General features: G+C 40.1%; 1 protein-coding gene across 4 annotated transcripts in view; it reads right to left on the reverse strand.

Annotated features, from left to right (window-relative positions):
* The window catches only part of idua (alpha-L-iduronidase), a 261,756-nt gene that overhangs the window by 68,397 nt on the left and 165,885 nt on the right, over positions 1-27,474 (reverse strand). For 3 of the 4 annotated variants that reach the window (XM_072584237.1, XM_072584240.1, XM_072584239.1), the window contains one exon: positions 14,357-14,536. The exons of the other annotated variant lie outside the window; for it this stretch is intronic. In XM_072584237.1, the coding sequence (XP_072440338.1) occupies positions 14,357-14,536 (180 nt within the window). The remainder of the gene's footprint in view (positions 1-14,356; positions 14,537-27,474) is intronic. 4 annotated transcript variants of the gene reach the window in all.

Below are 27,474 nucleotides of genomic sequence, written 5' to 3' on the forward strand. Positions count from 1 at the left end.
CACAGAAGGTGGTGCATGCATGGAATGAACTGCCAGAGGAAGTGGTGGAGGCTGATACAATTACAACATTTAAAAGGCATCTGGATGAGTATATGAATACGAAGGGGTTAGAAAGATATTTGCCAAATGCTGGCAAATGGGACGAGATTAATTTAAGATATCTGGTCAGCATAGACAAGTTGGACTGAAGGGACTGTTTCTATGCTGTACTGCTCTATGAAATTTATAAAATCATGAGGGGTATGGATAGGGTTAATAGACAAGGTGTTTTCCCTGGGGTGGTGGAGTCCAGAATTAGATGGCACAGGTTTAAGGTCAGAGGGGAAAAATTTAATAGGGACCTAAGGGGCAATGTTTAATGCAAAGGGGGTGTAAATATCAGAATGAGCTGCCAGAGGAAGTGGTGGAGGCTGGTACAATTACAACATTTAAAAGGCATCTGGATAGGTAGATGATTAGGAAGGATTTAGAGGGATATGGGCCAAATGCTGGCAAATGGTACTAGATTAAGATATCTGGTCAGCATGGATGAGTTGGACTGAAGGCTCTGTTTCCGTGCTGTATACCTCTATTACTACGACTAATACAGGGGAATATTTTAAATAGTAGGAATATTTTTCTAAACTGTTTTGCATACTAATTTTGAACATTCTTTACAGATCATTTTTTACAAATAGGTGAACATTTTGTTGCACTCATCCTAACGCATGTAGCTTTAATGCAGCATGCCAATTTGAATCTTAAAAGACTCTATATATAATCTTATCATAACAATTGTGTAGCTTCAGTCTAACCCCAGTAGAATTGCTGCATTGTTCTGTTTTCAAGTATTTTGTTAACTTCTTTAAAATGTCTGAATATTTTGTCTAGACATTGATAGTGATGAGTGTCATTTAACTTTCATGTCCCTTTTTGATTCAGACGATGATAATTCCATTCAGTAATTTTGTGCTTACACTGCACATTATTTTAGTTAACTTGCAATATGCACAGAATCAATTCAAATGTGTTTCAGCCCAGCTTCAGCGCTCTTGCCACTGCAACAAAATGTTCCGGGTTCAAGTCTCACATCAGGTCATGAGCACAAAAAGTACCTGTTCAGTACTGAGGGAATGCAGTGTTTTCCAGAGATTTTGAACAAAGGACTCCTCTGCACTCTCTCAGGTAGATCTAAAAGATCTGATTATTCTATAAAAAAGCAGTGGATTATCTCCAGTGCCAATAGTCATCCACTCGATGAGCGTTAAAAATAAAAGAGATTATTCAATTGCGATGCCATCAGCGTTTGTGGGAATATGCAGCATGCAAATCGACTGTGGCAAGTCTAGCATTACAACAGTGCTAGATCTCAAAACTATGTGCACCTGGCAGCATTTGTGGAGAGAAAGCAGAGTTAATGTTCTGGGTCCAATGACTCTTCTTCAGAACTGGACCTGAAACATTAACTCTGCTTTCTTTCCACAGTTGCTGCCAGATGTGCTGAGATTTTCCAGCAATTTCTTTTTTTTGTTTCTGATTTCCAGCATCCTCAGAGGTTTTGTTTTTTTTTGTTTGTTCAAAACTATGTGATTTGATTTAACATGTTTGGGTCATCCCATTCTCAGGAAAGGCGCTATATAAATGTAAGCTTTAGTACTCTAAATATTTGTGTCAATGTTGACATATTCCACATATTTTCTCTTCTGCCTTTCTTACTGCCATTGAAACAATTAGTTAACTTTGTAGTTAGTCTTAGAACACAGATCATTTTAAAAGGGGGAAACAATAGATTCCAGCATAAATCATTATTCAACGCAATACAGTCAGACAAACCAGCTAAAATTTTATTTAATTTTCCAGTCAACTACTTTATAAGTAGTCAATATTTCATCTACTAAATTATGGATTTCAAATTAACCAGGGAAGAATTTTATTTAAAGCCTTTTGAAGCCATGGTAGCCTCCTGTAGTGCAGGAAAGGAACCTACTTTTCTTTCCATTAAGATTCCACACCCATCATTTCTGCTGAGCTACAGCTGTGGTCATTGACTATTCACTTGACCTGGCAGCTGTTGTCTTTTTCAGCTTATATTTTATTACCTGGCATTCATAGGGCATCTATGTAGGAATTGGCAACTTCCACTTCAGCTAGCATAGTTGTCGACTATCATTGCAGGATCGCCTCTTATTGGCTCTCCCACCCTTAGTAAACCGCCCATCATCCAAGTATGCCATCTTACTTGTATTTGGTCACTCTGACAAAAAATGTTGCTGATTCAAGTCTCAATCCAACATCATGGCTGATACTTCAATCCAGTATTGAAAGTGTGCTGTATTTGTCGTGAAGCTGTCCTTTTAAATTGAAATAGCAATAATATATGGATATATTAACATTATTTTATTAACAACATTAAAGTAAAACATTAAGAATTCAATATTAAGTGGGAATTATATTGTCAGATACATTACTCTGTGTCTTCACAAGTCATGAATGTAGCTAATAAATAACTGAGACCCAGCATTATTGAACCTTTTGGAACTCCAGCCTGAAAATGCCCCATTTTTCCATATCCTGTACTTCCTGTTTTCCTCTGTTCACCAATCCTCTAATCATGCTAATATATTAACCCAAAACCTCATCAGCCTATACTTTGTGAAAATAAACAATTTGTGTCGCACATTATAAAATATTTTAAGGAAAGCCAAAATTCACTGGTTTCCCTTTATCAGTCCTAGTACGTGCATCCTCGAAAAACTGAAATGAGTTGTCAAACTCAATTACCTATTCATAAAATCATGTTGATTTGTCCTGTAATCTTCCAGGAATCCTTAACATTCTGAAAAATTGCCAGAGGATTGGAAAACTACAAAAGCAACACTTTTATTTAAAAAGGACACAAAAAACAGTTATTATTGGCCAGTTACCTTAATGTCTGCTATTGGAAAAATAAATGAGTCTATTATAAAGGATGTAATGGCAGAGCATTTAGAAATAAATAACATGATCAAGGAGAGTCAGCATGGCTTAATGAAAGGGAAATGAATGTCTGACAAATTTTCTAAAATTCTTTGAGAACGTAACAAGCAGGATAGATAAAGGAGAAGCATGTATTCAACATACTTAGATTTTAAGAAGGTGTACAATAAAGCATCATACTTGATAAGACAAGAGCCCATGTTTTTGGAGGTGGTATGTTAGCATGTATAGAGGATTGGCTAACATACCAGACAGAGAGAGTGGGATGTTAATGACTTGACTGGAGAAACTGGTTGTAGAATAGCTAAATTTGTGGCATATAGAAGAATAGGTGCGAAGACAAATGGTGAGAAGGATGCAAAGAGTCTGCAGATGGATATGGACAGGTTAAGCAGATTGGCAAAAAAATGGAATATAATGTGTGGAAATGTGAGGTTACGCACTTTGGCAGGAAGACTGGAGGAGCTGAATACTATTAAAATGGAGAAAGACTGTAGAAAGCTACAGCACAGAAAAAATTGGGACTCTTCATCAGTGAAAAAGCTAGCATCGAAATTCAGCAGGTAATAGGAAAAGAAATGAAATGTCGGCCTTTATTTCAAAGGGAATGGAATATAAAAGTAGGGAGATTTTGCTCCAACTTTCCAAGGCATGAGTCACACCACAGCTGAAACACTGAATAGTTTAGGGCTTTTCATTTAAGGGAAGATATTTTGGCATTGGATGTCATCCAGGGAAGTTTCACTGGACTGATACCCAGCGCAGAGAAACTGTCTTATGAGGAGAGGTTAAATACATTAGGCCTGCACCCATTGGGATATAGAAGAATGAGGGCAATTTTATTGACACATATTGGATTCTTACAGAGCTTGACCTGGTAGATGCAGAAAGATCATTTCCCCATGTGGGAGAATCTAGAGACAGAGCGCCTTAATTTCAGAACATGGAGTTGCACATTCAAACAGAGATGAGGAAGAATTTCCTCCCTGAGGGTAGTGAATCTGTGGAATTCTTTACCGCAAAGGGCAGTTGAGCTGGGTCATTAAATATTTTCAAGGCTGAGATGAACTGTTTTTAATCTGTAAGGGAATCAAAGATTACAGGCAAAACACAGGAAAGTGAAAATGGGGATTGTCAGGTCAGCCATGGTCTCAGTGAGTGGCAGTGCAGACTTGATGGGCTGAATAGTCTACTTCTGGTCCTATGCAATGCTTTTTTAACTGTGTTGTTAAGACTTCCTTAATAATAGATCCCTGCATGTTCTGGATAACTGACCTGTGCTCTAAACTTTTTCTCCACTACCTTTCTTGAATAGAGGTGTTACACATGCTAAGTTTCAAGCCACTGGGACTTTTCTAGAATCTTGAAAATTTTAGAAAATCATAGCTAGCGCATCCACCTATCCCTACAGTTATTTCTTGTCAAACTGTAGGATATATGCCATATAGTTTTGGGGATTTGTTGATTCATTAGCTTGGTCCCTGGGATGAGAACACTGTCATCATGACAGGCTGAATGAACTGGGTCTACAATGCATTCTCTGGAGTTTAGAAGAATGAAAAGTGATCTCTTTGGAATAGTCAAGATTATGGTGGGGATGACAGTGGACATAGTGAAATGTTGTTCGAGATAGCCCAGCCAGGGGCACAAGAACAAGAAAACAAATTTCAGATGGAGGTGGAGAGAAATTTCATTACTCGCAGAACCTGAGATCTTTGGAATTTTCTATCCCAAGGAGTTGTGGATGTTCATCATTGAAAATATTTAAAAGCTAGAATTGATGGATTTTTGGTTACTGTCAGAATCAAGGGATATTGGGAGTGTGCAAGAATGTAAAGTTCAAACTCAAGATTAATCACGATTCTACTGAATGGTGCAAATGTTTTGTAGGCTACACAACCTTATCTTACTCTTATTTCTTATGTTTTTATGTTCTGTAGACATTTTCACTAGTTATTGGACATATTGTGTTATGGTATACAGATAAACCACACAGACACCGAATAGAAACAGTTACATTACATTACAACATCATGTTCTGATATACAGATATCCATTTCATCTGCAGTCATGCTCTCAGTGGCATAGTCAATACAGTCAAAGTCATACAGTATAGAAACAGGCCCCTCGGCCCACCATGTCCATGCCAACCAACAAACACCAAACTACACTAAACCCAATTACATGCACTTGCTCCAATGCCTAATATGCCCTGGCAGTTTAAGTGCTCATCCAGATGCTTCTAAGTGTCTTCAGCCAGTCAGTTATATGTATGTAATGTGCAATAAGCACAGAACACAGAATGTGTGTCTAAGTCTGTAATTTTGCAACTACGCAAATAGTTCCTATTATTAATAAACCTCAAGACGTCTCTCTGAGGTATATATTGTGTGAGCTAACATGTAGAAACCCAGACACAATCAGGACACAGACTCCTTTGACATCATCTTGAATGAAAGAAAGACAAGAGAGCTGTATCTTTTAAGAGGGATAACATTGTGTGGTATGTTTTCTCCATTCACAGTGTTTTACTATCAGCTTTCCTAAATCTGTTATACCTCTTTCATCACTGTAGTTAATTGACAACAGAAAGACCACTATAATTAAAAAGTGCGAGAGAAACTGATACAAGAATGCTAATTGCTTCCTGAAAATGCTGACTTGTTGGAGATCATACAGTCATAGAGATGTACAGCACTGAAACATACCCTTTGGTCCAACTTGTTCATGGCCAACCAAATATCCTAAATTAATCTAGTCCCATTTCAAGGTTTGTGCGATTATAGTCCCATTTGCTAGCAGTTGGCCCTATCCCTCTAAACCCTTCCTAATCATCTACCCATCCAGATGCCTTTTAAATGCTGTAATTGCACCAGCCTCCACCACTTTCTCTGGCAGCTCTATCCATACACAAACCACCTTTTGCATGAAAACGTTGCCCCTTAGGCCCCTCTCACCCTACACTTATGCCCTCTAGATCTGAACTCCCCCTAACCTAGGGAAAAGACCTTGTTTATTTACCCTATCAATGCCACTCATGATTTTATAAACTTCTAAAAGCCTCTGATGCTCCAGGGAAAACAGCCCCAGCCTATTCAACCTCTCCCTATAGCTCAAAGCCTCCAACCCTGGCAACATCCTTGTAAATCTTTTCTGAACCTTTTCAATTTTCATGACATCCTTCCTGTAGGAGGAAGGCCAGAATTGCACACAATATTCCAAAAGTGGCCTAACCAATGTCTTGTACAGCCGCAACATTACCTTCCCAACTCCTAATCTCGATGCTCTGATCAATAAAGGAAATCATACTAATCGCCTTCCTCACTATCCTATCTACCTCTGACCCAACTTTCAAGAAACTATGAAACTGCACTCCAAGGTCTCTCTATTCAGTAACACCCCCCAGGGCCTTTCCATCAAGTGTATAAGTCCTCCATGATTTGCCTTTCCAAAATGCAGCACCTCGCATTTATCCGAATTTAACTCCATCTGCCACTCCTCAGCCCATTAGCCCATCTGATCAAGATCCCGTTGTACTGAGGTAACCTTCCTCGCTGTCCAGTTCTGGTGTCATCTGCAAACTTATTAACTATATTTCCTATGTTTACCTCCAAATCATTTATATAAAGGACGAAAAGTAGTGGACCCAACACTGATCTTTGTGACACTGGCCTCCAGTCTGAAAAGCAACCCTCCACCACTGTCTTTAAACCAGTTTTATATGCAAATGGCTAGTTCTTCCTGTATTCCACGTGATCTAATTTTGCTAAGCAGTCTACCATGAAGAATCTTGTCAAACGCCTTACTGAAATTTATATAAATCACATCCACCGCTCTGCGGTCATCAATCCTTTTGCTACTTCTTCAAAAAACTCAATCAAGTTGGTGAGACATGATTTCCCACGCACAAAGCCATGTTGGCTACTCCTAATCAGTCCTTGTCTTTCCAAATCCTGTCCCTCAGGATTCCCTCCAACAACTTGCCCACCACCAACGTCAGGCTCACCGGTCTATAGCTCCCTGGTTTGTCCTTACCATCTTTCTTAAACAGTGGCACCACATTTACCAACCTCCAGTCTTCCGGCACCTCACCTGTGACTATCGATGATACAAATATCTCAGCAAGAGGTCCAGCAATCACTTCCCTAGCTTCCCACAGGTCAGGTCCTGGGGATTTATCCACCTTTATGTGTTATAAGACATCCAGTACTTCCGCCTGTAACATGGATATTTTTCAAGATGTCACCATTTACTTCCCCACATTCTATACCTTCCACATTCTTCTTCACAATAAACACTGATGCAAAATACTTGTTTAGTACCTCCCCAATCTCCTACAGTTCCACACAAAGGCCACCTTGATGATCTTTGAGGGGTCCTATTCTCTCCCTCGATACCCTTTTGTCCTTAATGTATTCGTAAAATCCCTTTGAATTCCCCTTAACCCTGTTTGTCAAAGCTATCTCATGTTCCTTTTTTGACCTCCTGATTTCCCTCTTAAGTATATGCCTACTGCCTTTATACTGTTCTAAGGATTCACTTGATCTCTCCTGTCTATCCCTGATATATGCTTTCTTTTTTTTAACCAAAACCTCAATTTCCCTAGGCATCCAGCATTCCCTACACCTACCAATCTTTCCTTTAACACTAACAGGAATATACTGTCTCTGGACTCCCATTTTCTAGCCACCCCTTTACTTGCGAAGATCCACCCCCAATCAACTTTTGAAAGTTCTTGCCTAATACAGTCAAACTTGGCCTTCCTCAAATTTAAAACTTTAATTTTAGATCTGGCCTATCCTTTTCCATCACTATTTTAAAACTAACAGAATTATGGTCGCTGGTCCCAAACTATTCCCCCACTGACACCTCAGTCACTTATCCAGCTTTTTTTCCCAAGAGTAGGTTAAGTTTTGTACTCCTCTAGAAGGTACATCCATTTTCTTGTACACTTAAACTTCTCTCCATCTAAACCCTTAACACTATGGCAGTCACAGGCAACATTTGGAAAGTTAAAATCCCCTACCATTAGACCATTATTCTTACAAATTTGTTTCTCAATTTCCTGCTCACTATTGGGAGATCTATAATACAATCCCAATAAGGTGATCATCCCTTTCCTATTTCTCGGTTCCACCCAAATAACTTCCCTGGATGTATTCTTAGGAATGAAGAGTGTTGTGCTAGAAAAACACAGTTGGTCAGACAGCATCTGAGGAGCAGAAGAATTAACATTTCGAGCATAAGCCCTGATGAAGAGCTTATGCTTGAAACGTTGATTTTCCTGCTCCTCAGATGCTGCCTGACCTGCTGTGCTTTTCCAGCACCACTCTAATCTTGACTCTGATCTCCAGCATCTGCAGTACCCTCTTTCCCCTAGTATTCCCAGGAATATTGTCCTGAAATACAGCCATAATGTTACCCCTTAACAAAAGTGCCACTCGCCCTCCCCTCTTGCCCCCCTTTCTGTCCTTCCTATAGCATTTATATACTGAAACATTAAGCTGCCAGTCCTGTCCATCCCTGAGCCATGTCTCTGTAAATGCTATGAGATCCCAGTCCCAAGTTCCTAACCATGCCCTGAGTTCATCTGTTAGGCTTCTTGCATTTAAATAAATGCAGTTTAATTCATCAGTGCTACCTCGTTCTCTGCTTGTTCCTGCCTGCTCTGACTGTTTGACTTGCTCCTTTTCCCAACTGTACCAGTTTCACACTGGTCTCTTTCCTCACTATCTCTTTGGGTCCCGAATCCTCTATCCAAGCACAGTGGTTCAGTGGTTAGCACTGCTGTCTCGTTCGATTCCAATCGTGGGTGACTGTCTGTGTGGAATTTGCACATTCTCCCCATGTCCACATGGGTTTCCTCCGGGTGCTACTGTTTCCTCCCACAGTCCAAAGATGTGCAGGTCAGGTGAATTGGCCATGTTAAATTGCCCAGTGTTAGGTGCATTAGTGAGAGGGAAATGGGTCTGGGTGGGTTACTCTTCGGAGGGTCGGTATGGACTTGATGGGCCAAAGGGCCTGTTTCCATACTGTAGGGAATCTAATCTATCAGATCAGATGTCTAGATTCATAGTTATAGAATGATATGGCACACTGGCTCATCATGCCAGTATTAACACTTTAAAAGAGGTATTCAATTAGTTGCACTTGCTTGTTACTTCCCTAAAGTCTGCAAGTTATTTTGTTTTTTAAAAATGTCTACCTCCTCTTTGAAATCTGATTTGGAATGCACTTCCAACATCCTTTCAGAAAGTGCATTTCACACCTGGCTCTTTTAAAAATAAAAGTCTCCTCACCTCTATTTGATTTATTTTGCCAAGTATCTTTAATTTCTATCTTCTAATTACTAAGTCACCTGCTAATGGCTTCTTCCTAAATACATTATAAAAGCCTGTAGATTTTGAACATGTTAAACTGCAATCTTGATTGTCTTAAGGAGAACAATTCTAGATTTTCTAGTTTCTGCAGGACAAGAAGCCATTCTACATCAGGAAAGACAGAAGTTTGAGTGAGCAGTTGTAGAGACCACAGTTTTAGATGAACTTCAGTTTATACAACATATAAAACAAGAACTTGCAGAAGATCATTGGAATAGTAAATTGGAAGATTGTTTTCTCTGGCCTGGGGTGTCAAAGTCATGGGGTCACAATCTTAGGATGAAGGACTGATAACTGACATGAGGAGAAATTACTCACTCACAGACTGTTGAATGCTTGGAATTGTCCATCCAGAGTGTTGTGGATGCTCCATTATGCAGTATAGTTCAGGCTAGTTAGACACACATTTGGTGTTCGAGAGAATCAAAGGAGCAGTGAAGATTAGGCAGGCCATCAGCTATGGTCTTACTGAATGACTTGCTGCTTATTTTTCTTAATGTTACTATATTCAAACATTGTGCTTTTCAGATGATTGGCCAATGGGCAGAACATTGATGAATGAAAGAAGGTAAAGGATATATGCTTGGGGACTCTGGATGTAATGCTGTGAAGGTAAAACACTGTGGCAGATGCTACAGTTGTTATTGTATAGATAAAAGTGTCACTGACAAAGTTTCTGATGTTAAGCTATTGGTTTTAGCTGAGATAGAGGTGAGGATGTGTTGGCAAGACAGATGGAGTTGCTGTAAAGATGGTTACAGATTTAGCAGGCAACACATTGTTCAAGGTTTCAATAGAGAGAAAAAAAGATTAGAATGGGCTGGTATATTACAAGGATATAGAATATTTTTAGGATAATAGTTGAGATTTTTTAAGAAGTAATATCAGCAATTTTGAAAGAAATGCTGATATTGTATGAGGAAAGATGAAAAGAATGAGGAAAGAATCTCGAGTAAGACAGAGGATCACTTCAAATGAAGGGAGAATTTTGAAGAATAATTTTATTTTTGTGTGTTCCATTAGTAGAAAAACAGCAGAGATAATTGAATTGATGAGTTCAAATCTCAGTAACTAACAAACTGTTAGCATTTTGTATTTGTTGTTGAAAGTGGGGATTCAGAGGAGATGAAAACAGTATTTAACTGAACAGGAGCAGTGAATGATAAAAACCAACAGCTATATCTGCTCATTATGATGATCCAGAAGCCACATTGGCACAGTGGAATTAGTTCTAATTATAGATGTTTTTGCTGGTCAATGGACTAAGTCGCAAATGAGGTGTGCTAAGGAGAGTGTTACCAGTTTGAAACTAATTTTTGACAGTTCACATCACTACATACAAGTATTATTTTGTAAAGACTATTTGATTCTGTTAACTTTATGTGATATGTTTAAGTGTGCACTGTAACTCATACAATGTAAACAATCAACAAAATTCAACACAAAAGCTATTTAGGTTTAATACCTGGAGGAGAATTCTAAATAGTGCTGAAAAGAGAAATGATGTTGAAAATTTTCCACTTGCATTCATCAGGACTGAAATGCAAGAAAAGTATTTTAGAAAGCAACTAACAATGCGTACAGCATCAAAGTAGTAAGCTGATTGGTTAAGTTATGGGGGGCACAGAGATACAGCAGTAACTGTTAACTGTGAACCTGAGCTAACTGATCAAATTAAAACTAGACAATTTAATTCTGATTAGTCAGAGCACTGTCATGGTGATGCAGTAAGGTCAGGCTCTCCATATCCCTTTCCTCGTTCAACACAATGTTTGGACATATTCCTTTTGGCTACAAATAATGTGGCAATAGGAGTATGCCCTTTAAAATAATCATGGCTGATCCAACACTTCAATGCCTTTTACCCTAAGCATACCCTGTATGTTGCTGTCAATCATAAATCTTTCTCGACCTTAAACATACTCAAAGCCTGAGCTTTCAAACCCTTCAGAATAAGACAAAAATTATCCTAATCTCAGACGCAAGTGGCATTTCCACTTATTTTAAAAATTTGCCCCTAGTTCTAAACTCCACAACTAGGGAAAACATCTTAGCTGCATGCCCCTGTACAATATATTCCTTCAAGTATTTTGTGAATTTTAATGCACTCACCTCTTATTCTTCAAAATTCTAGAGAATACAGGCTCACTTTGCCAGTCTCTTTTTATAGTACAGTCTAACCATTCCAGAAACAAGTTTGGTGAACCTTCATTTCTGAGATAAGGAGATCAAAACTATACTACACAGTACTTCAGGTGAAGTCTAACCAAATTCCTATACAATTGAAGCAAGACTGCAGTATTCCTATACTCATATTATCTTCAGTAAGGGCTAACATAAGGCCTGCCTTATAGATTGCTAAATCTGCATGGTAGACGTCAGTGGCTTATTGTCAAGGATGCCTTTTGTACCTCGACACTTCCCAACACCATTTAAGAAATACTTCGCACATCTTGTTTCTCCTACCAAGTGGATAACCTCAAATTTTTTGACATTATATTCACTCCGACATGTTCTTGTCCATTTAATACAGCTGTACAAATCCTCCTGAAGCCAGTTGACAGCTTCTTCAGGAATTCCTGTTGAAGGGCTTATGCCCAAGACGTTGACTCTCCTGCTCTTGGATACTACCTGACCTGCTGTGCTTTTTCCAGTGCTACCCTTTTCGACTCTGACTCTCCAGCATCTGCAGTCCTCACTTTCTCACGGCAATTTTACAGGCCTTTTAAAATGGAGCATGAAACAGTACAGCATAGGTACAGGCCCTTCGACTGACCATGTTGAAATTAAAGGTGATGCTATTCCAAACTAATCCCACCTTTCTATATATGGTCTTTACTCCTCTATCCCCTGTCATGTGTCTTTCTGAATGCCTCTTAAACTTTGCTTTCATATCTACTTCTACCTGACAGCCTGTATTAGGCACCTACCATCCTCTGCGTAAAAGACTTGCCTGGCACATCTCTTTCTAATGTTCTCCACTCCACCTTAAACCAACACCCCCTAACATTTGACATTTCCACCCTGGAAAAGATACTCCAATTATCCACGCCTCTCATAATTTTACATATTTCCATCAGGTTTCCCCCCTCACCATCCAACGCTCTAGCAAAAACAATCCAATCTCTTTGGAGACCACAACTACAGACAATACTCCAAATATAGCCTTAGTAAAGTTTTATACAGCTACAACATGAATTCCAACTTTTGTGCTCATTGGTCCAACTGATGAAAGGAAGCATGCTATACGCTTTCTCTACCATCCTATCCACTTTCAGGGAGCTACGGTCTTGCACTCCAAGATCTCTCTTTATATCAATGCTCTTATGGGTCTTACCATTTACAGCATATTTCTTCTTGCATTTTATACAATTCTGAACTTCTAATTCTAGCCATGGTTGACTGACATATTTTGAGTTTTTGCACCTTGAAGGAACGTATAGTTGCTGCAAGTCAAGTAATCGTTCTTTAAAGATACTCATTGCCTGTGTAGTCATGTCTTTCAATGTTTTCAAATCCACCTCAGCCAATTTGTGTCTATGTCTCATTACTTCATAATTTCCCCCTTTACTAATGTACGAAACCTATACCTTATTTTCAGCACAACACCACCTTCTTTCCTGTCTGTTCTGTACTTCTTTTCTAACCCTTAGGTCAAGTTTGTGCAGCTACTTCCTACAGATGTGTGTCTGGGATGTGGTATGTGAAATACCACAGGATGTACACTTCACTTGGTCCATCTGACATGCTCATCCTGTAGCTCTAATATCTATTTGTTACCCTTAGAATAAGAACTAACAATGAAAACTTAACAAGCCATTTTTCATAAAAAGTGAGATCCAAGCCAACAGAGGTAAAAACAATCTAAACACCCAACCTTCACTTCAAAAATAAGAAATACTGACCAAACCTACCCACCAATCAGCTGATTTCCCTACAGTCCTGAAGCCATGCCTCTGTTAGTCTCACTGAATTTAGGCCTCTCGATCGGCACCTTATTTCCTCTTTTGCTAATCTCTTCCTCTAGAGACTTTTTTTTTGCAGCAAATTTTAATTAAAGCATCTCTATCCAAATTCCTGGCAAGAACAAAGAACAATCTTCAACTTATTTTCTGTGCAATATTTAGTGTAGTTGAGATTATTTATTAAAATAGCAGAATCGCATCTAACGTTTGGGACGACATTCTAATTTTTATCAGTCAGGGTTTGTTTAACAAGGTTGGCACACTGTCTGCTGCAGACCATCAAATGGGCACATCGTTTGATAATTCCCTCTAGTCCTTTGGACACATGGCTCAGATATCAGAGTCAGAGTCAACTTGCCTAGTTTGAATGTAATCAGTTTACTAAGCATGATACCTAACAGTTCCAGTTACATGAACTAAAGTCAGGCATAGCCTAACCAATCAGCATCCCCTTCTCATGCTGTATGAATTGGTGGTTCTTCCAAATACTTTTTTTGATTGCACTTCTGTGCTGATAAGTGCAGGACAAAACATTTTCACTTTAGATCTCTTTTTAGCAAAGTTTAAGTTCTATACAATTTAAAAATTACATTCATTCTAGACCATGCATATACTTGCATGCTTTTCCTTTTCCATTGGGCCAACAGGTGTTTAGAAGGCGCTATATACAACTTTAAATTTTGTTTTGCATTTAAAACATTCTTAACTCTCATTGAAATCAGATTTGAATAAATCTGCATGAAAATGGCACACTGTCTTCAGGAATACACCAGTCAAAAAGGAACTGAATTGTCAATACATGCTTAATGAATAAATCTCACATCAAGTACAGCGTTCCAATATTATCCTGTTTTTATCTCCATATGTTGTCGAGGGATAGAACTATCAATTGTAATGCTGCACAATATGTTGGAATACATACAGTTTTTATCCATGAACTGCCAAATTATTTGGAAAACAATTACTGAAGTAGAATTGCTACACTAACATAAATCAGTAAGAGCTATGTGAGATATACCTTGGAAAGCAAAGTGTAAAGATGACTTTGCTATTTACCTTAACAACCATCGCAGCGTAGGTTACGTCTGCTCGCCAAATCTGGGGAATTGACCAACCCACCAATGGATCAGCCTCATCGTTGTAAATGGGAATGGACCGAAATTTAGGAAAACGTTCTTGAATCTGTTGAACTGTAACTAATTCTTGCTCAAGGATGTGCAAAGAACTGCCGGCACCCTGTCAAAATAAGCAAACAATTAATATGATTTCAAAAGAAGTCTACATAATGGGATATATATCACAGGCCAAGTTTGTCCAGTAGAAGATCTACAGACTAAAACACAACTTACCAAAGGGTCCTACTCTGCCTACCACCAGGCTTCTATATATGGGAATTAAAATTGAAACATTCTCCATGGAAATACTCCACCACTCAGATTCTGTTTCTCTCACACTGCTGTAAATCTATCGATAGCTCTGATTGAAGGAGCAGAGATCTGGGCAAAGAGGAGTAACTTTACTTAGGCTGAGGCATTAATTCCATAAATATAGAATCTTCTTGGGGGTAATGGTGGGGGAAGAGTATGAAAGAGATGGACCAGTTGTTCTGTTTGTAAAGATTGCATTGTAATGTAAGTGACAGGTTGGTGCTGCTAGTTGGTATAAGTGCAGGCTGAGGTAAATACTGGGCTTCAGTGAGTTAGGCAAGGAAGCTGGGATTCCTTTATCTTTCTTATTGTAAAGGAGCAGAGATGGCAGTTAGGGCATTGATGTGCTCCTCCTGCCAGATGAGAGCAATTAGGGAGCAATCTAGTATCCCTGACGACAATATCTGCAGAAAATGTGATCTATTGTAGCTCCTCAAAGATTGTGTTGATTGGTTGGAGTGGCAGTTGAACAAATTGAGGAGCATAAAGGGGGCAGAGAGTGTGATAGATGCTAGTTACAGTGAGGCGATCACACCACACATTCAGTCAGGTAGATGCAGGAGTCTCCTATGGCCACTCCCCTCTCTAGCAGGTATACCATTGTGGATACTGCTGGAGGGGATAGCCTCTTAGGGGAGTAAATCGGCTGCAGCCAGGCCTGTGGCAATACAACTGGCTCTGCTATAGAGCAAGGCAAGGCTAAATTGAAGCGAGTAATAATGTTATAAGACTCACTAATCAGGGACACAGGCAGGCATTTCTGTGGTCGCATTCGAGAATCCAGGATGTTGTGTTGCCTCTCTGCATCCAGGGCCAAGGGCATCTCTGAGCGGTTGCAAGAAATTCAGAAGGGGGAGGATGAACAGCCAGAGGTAGTTGTGCACATTGGTACCAACAACATAAGTGGAAAGAGGGGTGAGGTCCTGCGGAGTGAGTATAGGGAATGAGGAAAGAGGCTGAAAAGCAGGACCTTGAGGGTAGTAATCTCTGGGTTACTACCAGTGCCACATGCTGGTGAGGCAAGGAATAGGATGATAGGAGAGATGAATGCATGGCTAAGAAGCTGGTGCGAGGGGCAGGGTTTCAGGTTCTTGGATCATTGGGACATCTTCTGGGGCAGGGGTGACCTGTACAAGAGGGACAGGTTACACTTAAACTGGAAGGGAACTAATGTCCTTGCTAATGCTACACAGGAGGATTTAAGCTAGAGTGGCAGGGAACTGGGAACCACAGCAGCAGGTCAGCAAGTGGAGGGATTGAGGGGAATGTACAATAAATCAGAAAGAAAGGACAGGTAGAGGCAGGTAAATGAACACAGTGGTACTAATGGGCTGAAGTGTGCTTATTGCAATGCAACGAGTATTAAAGGTAAGGCAGATGAGTTTAGAGCCTGGAACAGTATATGGGACTAAGATATTGTGGCCATTGCAGAGACTTGGCTGAGAGAGGAACAGGACTGGTTGCATAACATTCCAGGGTTTCATGTTTTAGAAGAGATAGAGAGAAAGGTAAAAGAGATGGAGGAGTTGCATTACTAAGCAGAGAGAATGTCACATCTGCACTCAGAGAGGTCATACTGGAGGGCTCATTCCCTGAGGCAATATGGGTAGAGCTCCAAAATAAGATGGGTACAATAACACTGATAGTGACAGTGAGTGCAATCACCCCAACAGCCATCAAGACATCGAGGAATAAATATGTAGGCAGATTATGGAAAGATGCAATAAAGTGACTTTAACTGCTGCAATATTGACTGGAACTCCCTTAGAGCAAGAGGCTTCGATGGGGGAGCATTTGTTAAATGCATCCAAGATGGTTTCTTGAAGCAGTAAGTGAATAGTCCAACTAGAAGACAGGCTATACTGAACCCTGCACTGGCTAATGAGCCTCGCCAAATAACTGACCTTTCAGTCGTAGAACATTTTGAAAACAGTGATCACAACTCCTTAAGCTTTAAGATAGCTATGAATAAGGATATGTCAAGACCTTGTGGAAAGATACTAAATTGGGGCAGGGCAAATTATGTCAGTATTAGACAGGAGCTGTGGAGTATTAACTGGGAGCAGCTGTTATCAGGCAAATCCAAATTTGACATGTGGGAATTGGTTAAAGACCTGTTGATGAGAGTTCAGGACTGGCATGTTCCAATATGGAGGAAGGACAAGGATGGCAAGGTAATGGACGCTTAGATAACGAGGGAGATTATGAAATTAGTCATAAGGGAAAAAAAAGGAGGATATGTTAGGTTTAGAAAGCTAACATCAGACAGGGCCCCTGAGGAATATAACAAAAAACAGGAAAGAATTTAAGCAGGGAATTAGGAGAGCCAGAAGGGGCCATGAAATGACCTTAGCAAGTAAGGTTAAAGAGAATCCCAAGGCATCTCATGCATACATTAAAGATTAAAAGAGGGAACTTGTGCCTAGAGGCAGAGGGTGTGGGTGAGATCCTAAATGAGTACATTGCTCCGGTATTCACCCAGAAGAAGGATAGATAGGATACTGAGATTTGTGTGGAGCATGCTAATATGGTTGGACATTTTGAGATCAAGAAATAGGTTGTATTAGATCTCTTGAAGAGCCTAAAGGTGGATAAGTCTCCAGGGCCTGATGGTATCTACATGAGGTTATTGAGAGAAACAAGAGAGGAGATCGCTGCAGTCTTGACCAAGGTCTTTGAATCCTCATTAGCCACTGGAGGGGTCCCAGAGGACTGGCAAGTAGCTAAAAAAAACTGAAAGAACTGATACTGTAAATCAGAAACAAAAACAGAAATTGCTATTAAAGCTCAACAAGTCTGGCAGCATCTGTGAAGAGAAATCAGAGTTAATGTTTTGAGTCCAGTGACCCTTTCTCAGGATATGAAAAGTTAATTTTGGTTTCTCTTCACACATGCTGCCAAGACCTACTGAGCTTTTCCAGCAATTTCTGTTTTTATTGGCAAGTACACAATGTTGTTCCTCTATTCAAGAAGGGAAATAGGGATAATCCAGGAAACTATAGACCGGTGAATCTCACATCATTGGTTGGGAAGCTACTGGAGAGAATTCTTCGGGATAAGATTTACATGCATTTGGAAAAGCATGTCCTAATTTGGGAAAGTCAGCATGGCTTTGTGCAGACAGTTTATGTCTTGTTAACTGGACTGAATTTTTCGAGGCAGTTACAAAGGTGATGTATGAGGGTGGAGCAGTGGATTTTATCCACACATGTACTTTAGTAAGGCTTTTGACGAGGTCCCTCATGGTAGTCTCATCTAGAAGATTAAGATACATGGGATCCACGGTGACTTGGCTGCATGGATTCAGAATTGGCTTGTTTGTAGAAGGCAGAGAGTAGTGGTGGAAGGTTGTTTTTCAGGCTGGAGGTCCATGATGAGTGATGTTCCGTAGGAATTCGTACTGGGGCCTCTGCTGTTTGTGATAAATATAAATGACTTAGATGAAAACATAGGTGGGTGGGTTAGTAAGTAAGCAGATGAAACGAAGATCATTAGAGGTGTGTATAGTGAGGAAGGTTGTCAAAGGCTACAGTGGGAGATAACAGTCAAGAATGTGGTGCTGAAAAGCACAACAGGTCAGACAGCATCCGAGGAACAGGAAAATTGACGTTTCAGGCAAAAGCCCTTCATTAGGAATCCTGAAGAACAGATGGGATCTTGGGGTTCAAATCCATAGTTCCCTGAAAGTGGCCACACAAGTAAATAGGGTGGTAAAGGCGGCATACAGTATGCTTGCCTTTACTGGTCAGGGAACCGAGTACAAGAATCAGGATGTCATGTTGCAGCTGTATAAGACTTTGGTCAGGCTAGACTTAAGAGTACTGCATTCAATTCTGGTCGCCACATTACAGGAAGGAGGTTGTGACTTTGCAGATAGTGCAGGAAAGGTTTACCAGGATGCTGCATGGATGAGAACTAGAAGGAGAGGCCAGAAAAACTTCGGTTGTTTTCTCAGGAGAGGCGGAGACTGAGGGGACACTTGATTGAAATCTATAAATTATGAGATGGTCAGAATCGTTTTCCCAGAATTGAAAACTAGGGGGCATGTATTTAAGGTGAGAGGGGGTAAGTTCAAAGGAGATGAGATGGGCAAGGTTTTTACACAGTGAGTGGTAAGAGCTTGAAATGCGCAGTCAGGGGTAATGGTAGAGGCAGATACCATAAGGGCGTTTAAAGGACTTTTAGGTAAGCATTTGAATATGCAATGAATGGAGGGATAGGATCAAGGGCAGGAAGAAGTGATTAGTTTATTTTAGTGTCATATTTGGCTCAATATTCTGGGCGGAAAGGTGTGGTCCTATGCTCTACAGTCCTAAGTTCTATTTGCCAGATCCATGTGTGAAAAGGGGCTCCAAGTTGCTGGTAAGTACAGGGAACAAGGTTACCAGTCAGCAAGCAAGTTGGTCAAAAGGCAAGGCCCTGACATTCCTGTCCAGGCACTGAGTATCCTAAAGGAACCCAGTGAAGATGGCGGAGCAACCTTCTGAACTTGCAGGGTTGTGAGACTGCACACATGCAACTAGATGCTGTGTAAAGAATTCTGGATTAGTGGTGCTGGAAGAGCACAGCAGTTCAGGCAGCATCCAAGTAGCTCTTCCAGCACCACTGATCCAGAATCTGGTTTCCAGCATCTGCAGTCATTGTTTTTAACCCGCTGTGTAAAGAATGATGGGGAAAGGAGAGAGAGAGCGAGGAGGGAAGGAGAGAAAGAGTATGAAAGAAGGAGGGGAAAGAAAATGAAGGAGTGCGGAGAAAGAAAAAGTGAAGGAGCAACAGAAAAAGTGAGAGAGGCCAAGAGTGTCAGATGGAAAAAGAGAATAAGTGAGATGGAGGTAGGGGGGAGAAATTGGGAGTGGGGGGGAGGGGGGGTGGAAAGAGAGAGAGAGAGAGAGAGAGAGAGAGGATGAGAATGAGGATAAGGAAGAGGTTGGGAAAGAGAAAGAATGAGAGATGGAAAGAGAAGGGAGAGAGAGCGAGAGACAGAGAAAGATTGAGTGAGGGAGAGAGTAAGAGTGAGGAAAAGAGGGAAGGAGGGAAGAGAATGTGAGGGAGGTAAAGAGAAGGTGAATGAGAGAGACAGAGAAAGCAAGGGTGGGGAAAGTGGAAAGTGTGAGTGAGTGAGAGCACACAAGCGAGGAGGCAATGCACGGAAGGAAAGGGAGAAGGGAACAAATGAGTTAGAGTGAGAGTGATTGGGAGAGGTCAAGTTGGAGGGGTAAGAGAGAGATGGGAGAGGAGAGACAGGTGGGAGATAGTGACTAGAAGGGCACGTGGAGATGGATTGGGTGTTAAAGAGAGGGAAAGGGGGCAAGCAAGGAGAGAAGGGCAAAGAAGAGAGGGAGGGGAGTGGGAGGTAGGGAAAAGGAGGGGAAGGAAGGGAACAAATGAGATAACACAACAGAAGCAGGGAGGGAGAGAGAGAGAACAAAACAGACAGAAGGCAAGGGGGGAAGCCAAAAAGAGAGTACTTGAGGCAATGGGCACAGTGAGAGAGAGAGAGCACAACAGGGAGGGAGGGAGAGAGGGAGAGAAGGAGAGAGGGTGCATGCATGGAAGGGAGAGATTGTGTAAAGGGAAGGAGAGAGAAAGAGAAAGAGTGAGAGAGAGTGTTTGAGGGAGGGAGGAAGAGAGATTGGGACAGTATCTAATAGAGCAGAAGGAATGTGTATGAGGGAGTGAGACTGGGAGGGTGGATCTGAATGAGGAAGGGCTAGTGCAGGTGGGTTGAGAGAGCACAAGAGGGGAAGGGGAGATTAAGTGCAAGATGTGGGAGCAGGTGAGAGAATTTGAGGGAGGGAGAGAGAGAAAGCTTGAAGGAAGGAGTAAAGAGACAGAGTGGGGCAGGGAGATAAGGATGGTGTACGAGAAAGAGAGTGTAAGGTAAGGAAGAAATGAGGAAAGGAGAGAGTGTGAAGGAGGGCAAGATTGAGTGTGTAGGAAAAAGTCAGAGATCTTGTGGGTGAAGAAGGGAAAGAATGTGAGTGAAGGGTGGGAGAGACACTGTGCAAGGAATGGTAAGGTTGAGACTGGGAGGAACCGCGCAGATGAGTGTGAGAGAATAAGGGAGTGTGTGTGTGTGCGTGTCTGCGTGTGAGATAGTGAGAGAGAGTGAAAGACAGACAGAGAAAGACAGAAAGAAAGAGAGGGCAAGAGGAAAAGAGAGGGTGGTTCATAGAATGAATTATAGAATATCAATGCTGTGGAAGCTGGCCATTCAGCCCATCAAGTCTACACCGACTCTCCAAACAACATTCCACCTAGACCTACCCCCTTACCCTATTCCTGTTAGCCCGCATATCTCATGGCTAACCCACCTACACTGCACATCCCTGAATGCTATGGGGCAATTTACCACGGCCAATCCATTTAATCCGCACATTTTTGGACTGTGGGAGGAAACCAGAGCACCAGGAGGAAACCCACACAGACATAGGGAGAATGTGCAAACTCTACACAGACAGTTGCCTGAGGATGGAATAAAACCCTGGTCCCTGGCGTTGTGAAGCAGTGCTAACCTCTGAGCCATTGTCCCATCATTGGTTGGGTGTGAGAAAGTGTAAGGGAGGCTGAAAGAGACTGTGGGAGCGAGAGGGGTTAAAAGGGAGACAGGGAGGGAGGAAAGAAAGTGAGAATGGGGAGGAGACAGGAAGAAAGAGGGTAAGGCAGAGAATATTTGAAGGACAATGTGTTATGGAGGCTTTGGGTAAGAGAGAGTACGTGTACATGTGTGTGCATATGTCCGCATGCATGCGTGTGTAATTACTCATTTACATTAGTGATTTATTGACTGGATCCTTTTCTAAAAATGAAGTTTACTGTTGTCTGAAACCTCATCTTTTTGACATTTATTCACTGACTCACCAAATGACAGAAAAATTTAAATGTGGCCTCCAGCATTGCCTCTAATTTTCCTCTAATAACTCCGTAGCTGTGTAGACCTCCGAAGTCTGCCATGATCAGCAATTTACTGGAAACTTGTAAGAGAATATAAATGATCTAATTTCCAAATAACAAAATATTGTAGCTATTTAATCATCCCTTTCCCTTCCAATCTGTATTCCTCATTGTTTCCACCACCTGGACACTATTTCCTAAAGTGAAGTTATGTTACAATTTCACAAAGAGACCAATAACTTTTACAGTTATTCAATTTCTAGGGACTGGAACGATTATACAAGATTACATTTTTAAGGCCTTTACTGTAATAAACAATGTAAAAGCAACAAAAAATGGCAAATTCATCAACCCTTCTTCAGAACACCTAAACCTTCTGAATTCTAGAGAATAATTCTGAAGGAGGATCATTGGACCCAAGACGTTAACTCTGCTTTTCTCCATAGATACTGCCAGATCTGCTGAGTTCCAGCAATTACTGTTCTTGTTTCTGATTTCCAATATCCCAGATCTTTCTTTTTTTTTATTTAGTTTTAAAATCCTTGAAATGAAACTTTATTTTCCATAGTCAGCGCAGTATCTTCTTCTTTGTAAAGGCAGATGCAAAGTATTTATTAATATCTCAACCATGTTCGTTATCCACTTGAAAATCCCCCCATTTTGATACCAAATCAGCTCCAATCCTCCTTTTAACTCCCCTTTCGTGTGTCTATGAAAGACTTAGGTTCTCTTTCATTTTAGCTGCCAGTTTCATCTTATAATTTTTTCTTTGCTTCTCTGTTTACATTTGTCTATTCACCTCTGACCCTTCTTGGCTCTCAGCTGTACTAACTGTTATAGCTTCCACCCTAATCCCCACCTCTTTGTCATCACCCAGGGAGTTCTGGATTGGTTTGTTCTACCTTCTCCGTAGTAGAAATGTATCTTGACAATTCCCAAATGATCTTTTCTTTAAAGCTGCACTGTTCAGTTACAGTCTTGCCTGCCAGCCTGTAATTCCAATTTATCTTGCTCAGGTTCATCCTTACCCAGTTTGAAGACGGATTTTCCTCCCAGCTAATGATATGATTAACAATGTCCACTAAATATTTCTCTTGAGATTTTTTATACTTGGCCCATTTCATTCTCAAGAACCAGGCCTAAGTAATGCTAGTCTTGTCAACCGGGTAAGAGATTGCTGTAAAATATTATCTTGAACGTGCTTTAGAAATTCTTGCCCTTCTCTGCATTTTACATCACTACTAGTCACATCTTTTTTTCAGGTAATTAATGTCTTCTATTGTAACTACGTTATAATTTTTGCACCTCTCTGTTATTTGTAAGTACAAAGAACCAGGAGTAGGCAGTTCAGCCCATGGAACCTATCCACCATTCAACAAGATCATGGCTGATCGATGGTCTAACTCCATATACTTGCTTTTGGCCTACATCTCTTAATACCTTTGCTCAACAAAAATTTATCTCTTGCAGTTTAAAATTGACAACTGCTCCAGCAACCACCGCCTTTTGTGGAAGAGAGTTATAAATCTGTTTAACCCTTTATGTGTAGCAGTGCTTTCTAACAGCTCTCCTGAACCATCTGACCCTAATTCTCAAGCTATGACCCTTAGTCTAGAATTCCCAACCAAAATTGTTTATTTTTATTTACCCTGCCGTTTCCTTTTAATATCTTGAAGACTTTGATCAGATCACCCCCTTAACCTTCTGAATTCAAGAGAAACAGGTATAACCTGTCCTCACAACTTAACCCCTGAAGTCCAGATATCATTTTTATAAAGCTATGTTGTACTCTCCCCAAGGCCATCTGCTCACAATACTACAAGTGGGGTCTAACCAGTGTTTTGTATATCTATAGCATAACTTCAGCATTCCATTAGCTTTCTTGGTTATTTTCTGCACTTGCTAGCGCCATTTTAAAGATCCATGCCATTCTTTTAACTTCATACCATCTAGGAAGTACCCTGATCTATGCTTGGTCAGTCCAAAATGAATACCTCTTTGCTTATATCAAAATTCATCTGCTACAGTTTTATCTGTTCACTTAGTATAAATTTACAAACTGATATTGATAGACTATCATCTACACCTGCCACTATCACTATTATTAAAAAAAGGTAGCTTTGCATGAAATAACTTTTGTAAATGATTCACCTGACCAGGTATTTTGTTATGCACTGCTGAACTGACAAATGTGTAGCTAAAAAGATTATGTCTCAAGTTACTCCCATCTTTCCATCAGGCTCACTTCTCCCTGCAAACACTGGTTGAATTTTTTAGTGTGCTTTGAGAATCATTTTACTTGGTCTGAGTACTTCAGATCCAGGTTTTACCAGCAAAACATAGCTCAGCAACTCCTTGTTCCTTGAATCGCTGAAAGCGCAATCTGATCTGTATTCATGCATTCAAAACAGAAAACAAGCTCTCATCAGCATCCAAATTGGAATGCGAACAAAAGACAATCTTTTCCTGCTCTTTTTGTCTCACTGTGTGTGTGCCCAAAAGGAACTTGATCCTTTTCTGTGTTATTGGCTTTCAGTTTGGGTTTCTTTTTCTATGACAACCAGATCATATGAGCCTGTGTCTGGATAGTAGTTTAGTATGACCATCATCTCTCCATCCTGAACATTTTGTTTCACCTTTAGCTTGGAGAGATATCTTTAAACATAACCATCTTGCGTCTCCAAAAGCTAGTGCTTCCAAATAAACCTGTTGGACTATAACCTGGTGTTGTGTGATTTTTAACTTTGTACATCTTGCAAATGTCATTGTTCACAATAAAAGCATGATTATTTATGCAGTTATATGTAACATTTGTGAATCGAATGATGGTATGGTTATTCTGTTTTATAACAGACGTTGACAGAATTCTTAGAGGAGGACTTTAGCATCATAACAGAATAGATGCGACAGAAAATCAGATGAAACGTTACCTTATGAGTCAGCCATTAATTTTTTTTTAAAGATCCATGTTGATTTTCATGCTATGTTTGTTCTGACATTATGTAGAGGTGCCGATGTTGTACTGGGGTGAAAGAAATCACACAACACCAGGTTATATTCCAAAAGGCTTATTTCAAAATACAAGCCTTTGGAGTGTTGCTCCTTTGTCAAGTAGCTTACATGACTATAACCTAGTGTTGTGTGATCTTTAACTTTGTTCTGACCTTCACAGTTAGTTATTTTAATTTTACTTCTTCAGAAATATTCAAGTTGGAAAATTTGAACTTTTCTTGCAAGTAATGCGTATTTAAAGATATCATACTAAAGCTTTTTGATTATAAGAGGCACGTTAAATAACGAAACAACAGGATCTTTAAATATTAACAATTGGTTAAAACAAAATCAAATCTGGTTAGGTTTAATGAACATCTAAGTTAAATGTTAAAATGCAAAGTAATCATTTCAGTCTATTAATTCAAGTCAGTCCAGAACTAGACAATTCATTTCCAAATATATTCAGTTACTCAATGTATACAGCTACCAACACGATTTCAAATTGATAAACAGGTTCTAATAATGGTGTGACCATCCATAGGAAAATAAATTATTTTTAAACTTCTTCGGATCACCTCAGCACCTTTACCTGCATCTTTATCCTTGACCATTATTCTGCCACCTTGTGCACTTTATACCCAAGTTTTGTTCTTCCAATGTTTCAATTTCTGATTAGTGGATACATCTTATTATTTTTGGCTCTTGGTACATTCTGCTTTTGGTTAGAGATTGACTCAAATGTACCACAGTACATTCTTCTGCAGTTTCGGTGTTTTATGGTGATTTTCAAATTTACTACCACCTAACTGCCCAGCAGCTGATTTCATGCACACAGAAATACCTTGAGCAATGCATCCTCCTGTGCTCTACCATCAAACAACATCTGCAGTTCACTTAGCCTGTCTCCTATTTGGGCAACAACTTATTGATGTTCCATGTTAACTTCACACAACATACATCAACTTCAGCCCAGTATGAGGCTTCCTGAACTCCTGAGGGAGGGCTTATGCCCAAAACATTGATTCGCCTGCTCCTTGGATGCGGCCTGACCTACTGTGCTTTTCCAGCACCACACTCTTGTTCCTGAACTCCAATTGATAACTTCTCTTCCTAAACTCTGTCCTCCCAAATCCCAATTTAACTCACTTCACTTAGAAGTGCTTCCAAAATCCCATCATCCCACTCTTTTACTTTTGTTAATTTGGGTATTTCTCCAGCTACGGAGTATTTGAACTGTACACTCATTTCTACCATGCCACCCTGGTCTCTGATAAAGCTATTATTCTATCTCACCCTGGTTGTTCATTCTGAAATGGCCCTCATCTCCAATCTCCTATTTCCAAGGGATTCACACTTAAATAGAAATAGTGGACGACTTGTTTATCTATTAACTACCACATAACTATGATGTCTTCCTCATCTGCTAAAAATTTTGCCTAACCCATGAACCCCCTGAAATGCAAAGATAACCCCAGTTTTTCCTTCTATTGCAAACTATCTTCTCAAACCACTCTTCTTTACCCCCATCCACCCTTATGCCATCTCTGAGCTCATTGTGTCCATGAGACTCACCACAAGACCCTTGACCCTATTTCTAGTAAATTACATTCCTGGCAGATATACTGCTGACATTATTAACAGGTCAAATACTGTCCCTCCTTCCTTCAATTTGCTGTCATTGTCTTTGCCTTTTAAAAAAAGGTTTGACAACACCATTCTTGCAATCTATTGCCCCATTTTCACTCTCCCTTCCCCCCCCAACATCACCTTCCAAATATTTCCTAGAACTCCACATCTGAATTTTTTGAATCAGCTTTCCATCTCTGTCCCAGTTCCAAAACAGTTCTCATCAAAGTCACATAGTGACATCGTCTGTAACTCTTGCAAACGTAAACGATCTCTCCCAAAATTCACAAACAACTGTCCTGGGATACCTATTGTTTCATTCACTACTACTACAATTAACCCATTTCTTCCTACCTTGTCTCAATATTTTCTTCCAGTCTCTAACCACGTACATCCAAAATTCTTTCAATGCCCTCAGTCACTTTAACAGTTTGCAATTTCCTGGCCCTAACTATCTCTTCTTCACCATGGACTTGGACCCCTTTAAAATCCTCTCTTCATTGCCCATGGTCAGGTAACAAAGCAATTTACATTAAAATTCTTTCAATTTAGTATTCTGTACTTGCTGCTCATAACATGGTCTCCTCTACAATGGAAAGAGGAAGATAACTGCTTTATGGTATGCCAATGGTTAGTCTGTAAATATAACTCTGAGTTTTCAATAGCCTGCCTCTATGAATATGGCTTTCATACTGTTATCTTTCTCTTCAGTCTAATGCAATGTAACAAAGCTGCTCCTTTCTGATGTCCTCCTGAATTGAAAATTTAATTAATTTTCCATCTAACATCCGCTGCTCCCTGCTCTAATCTTAGTACAGTCTGTGCACAGATTAGAAGTTGAACCGAAGGAAAAAATTAATTCAATTTTTGTCCTTCTCTTTTACAGTTCATTTAAAGAATGTAATTTTTAAAAAAATCAGATCTCTGCAATATTTTGTTTTAATTCTTGTTGCTTTCCAGGCAATACTCTTCCCTGAAAGTATGATGAAGAACTATAATATTCTCTTTTTATTTAGGACTTTGGGTTCTGAAGTACAGATAAACCAGGTTTCAGTTTTCAGTTCTGTGAAGCTGGACAAAACAGCATTTGCAAGAAATTATGTAACTTAACCTGATTGAATGTCTGTCTGGTGAGAATGGTGGACCAAAAGGCCTGCTCCTGGGCTGTAGTGTTCTGTGTAATTGGTGAAGTGTTTGTTCAATTGAGCTTTACTACCCGGAGATGGAAAGTCC

Source organism: Chiloscyllium punctatum, chromosome 14, assembly GCF_047496795.1.
Source record: "Chiloscyllium punctatum isolate Juve2018m chromosome 14, sChiPun1.3, whole genome shotgun sequence".
In the NCBI taxonomy this organism is placed as follows: domain Eukaryota; kingdom Metazoa; phylum Chordata; class Chondrichthyes; order Orectolobiformes; family Hemiscylliidae; genus Chiloscyllium; species Chiloscyllium punctatum.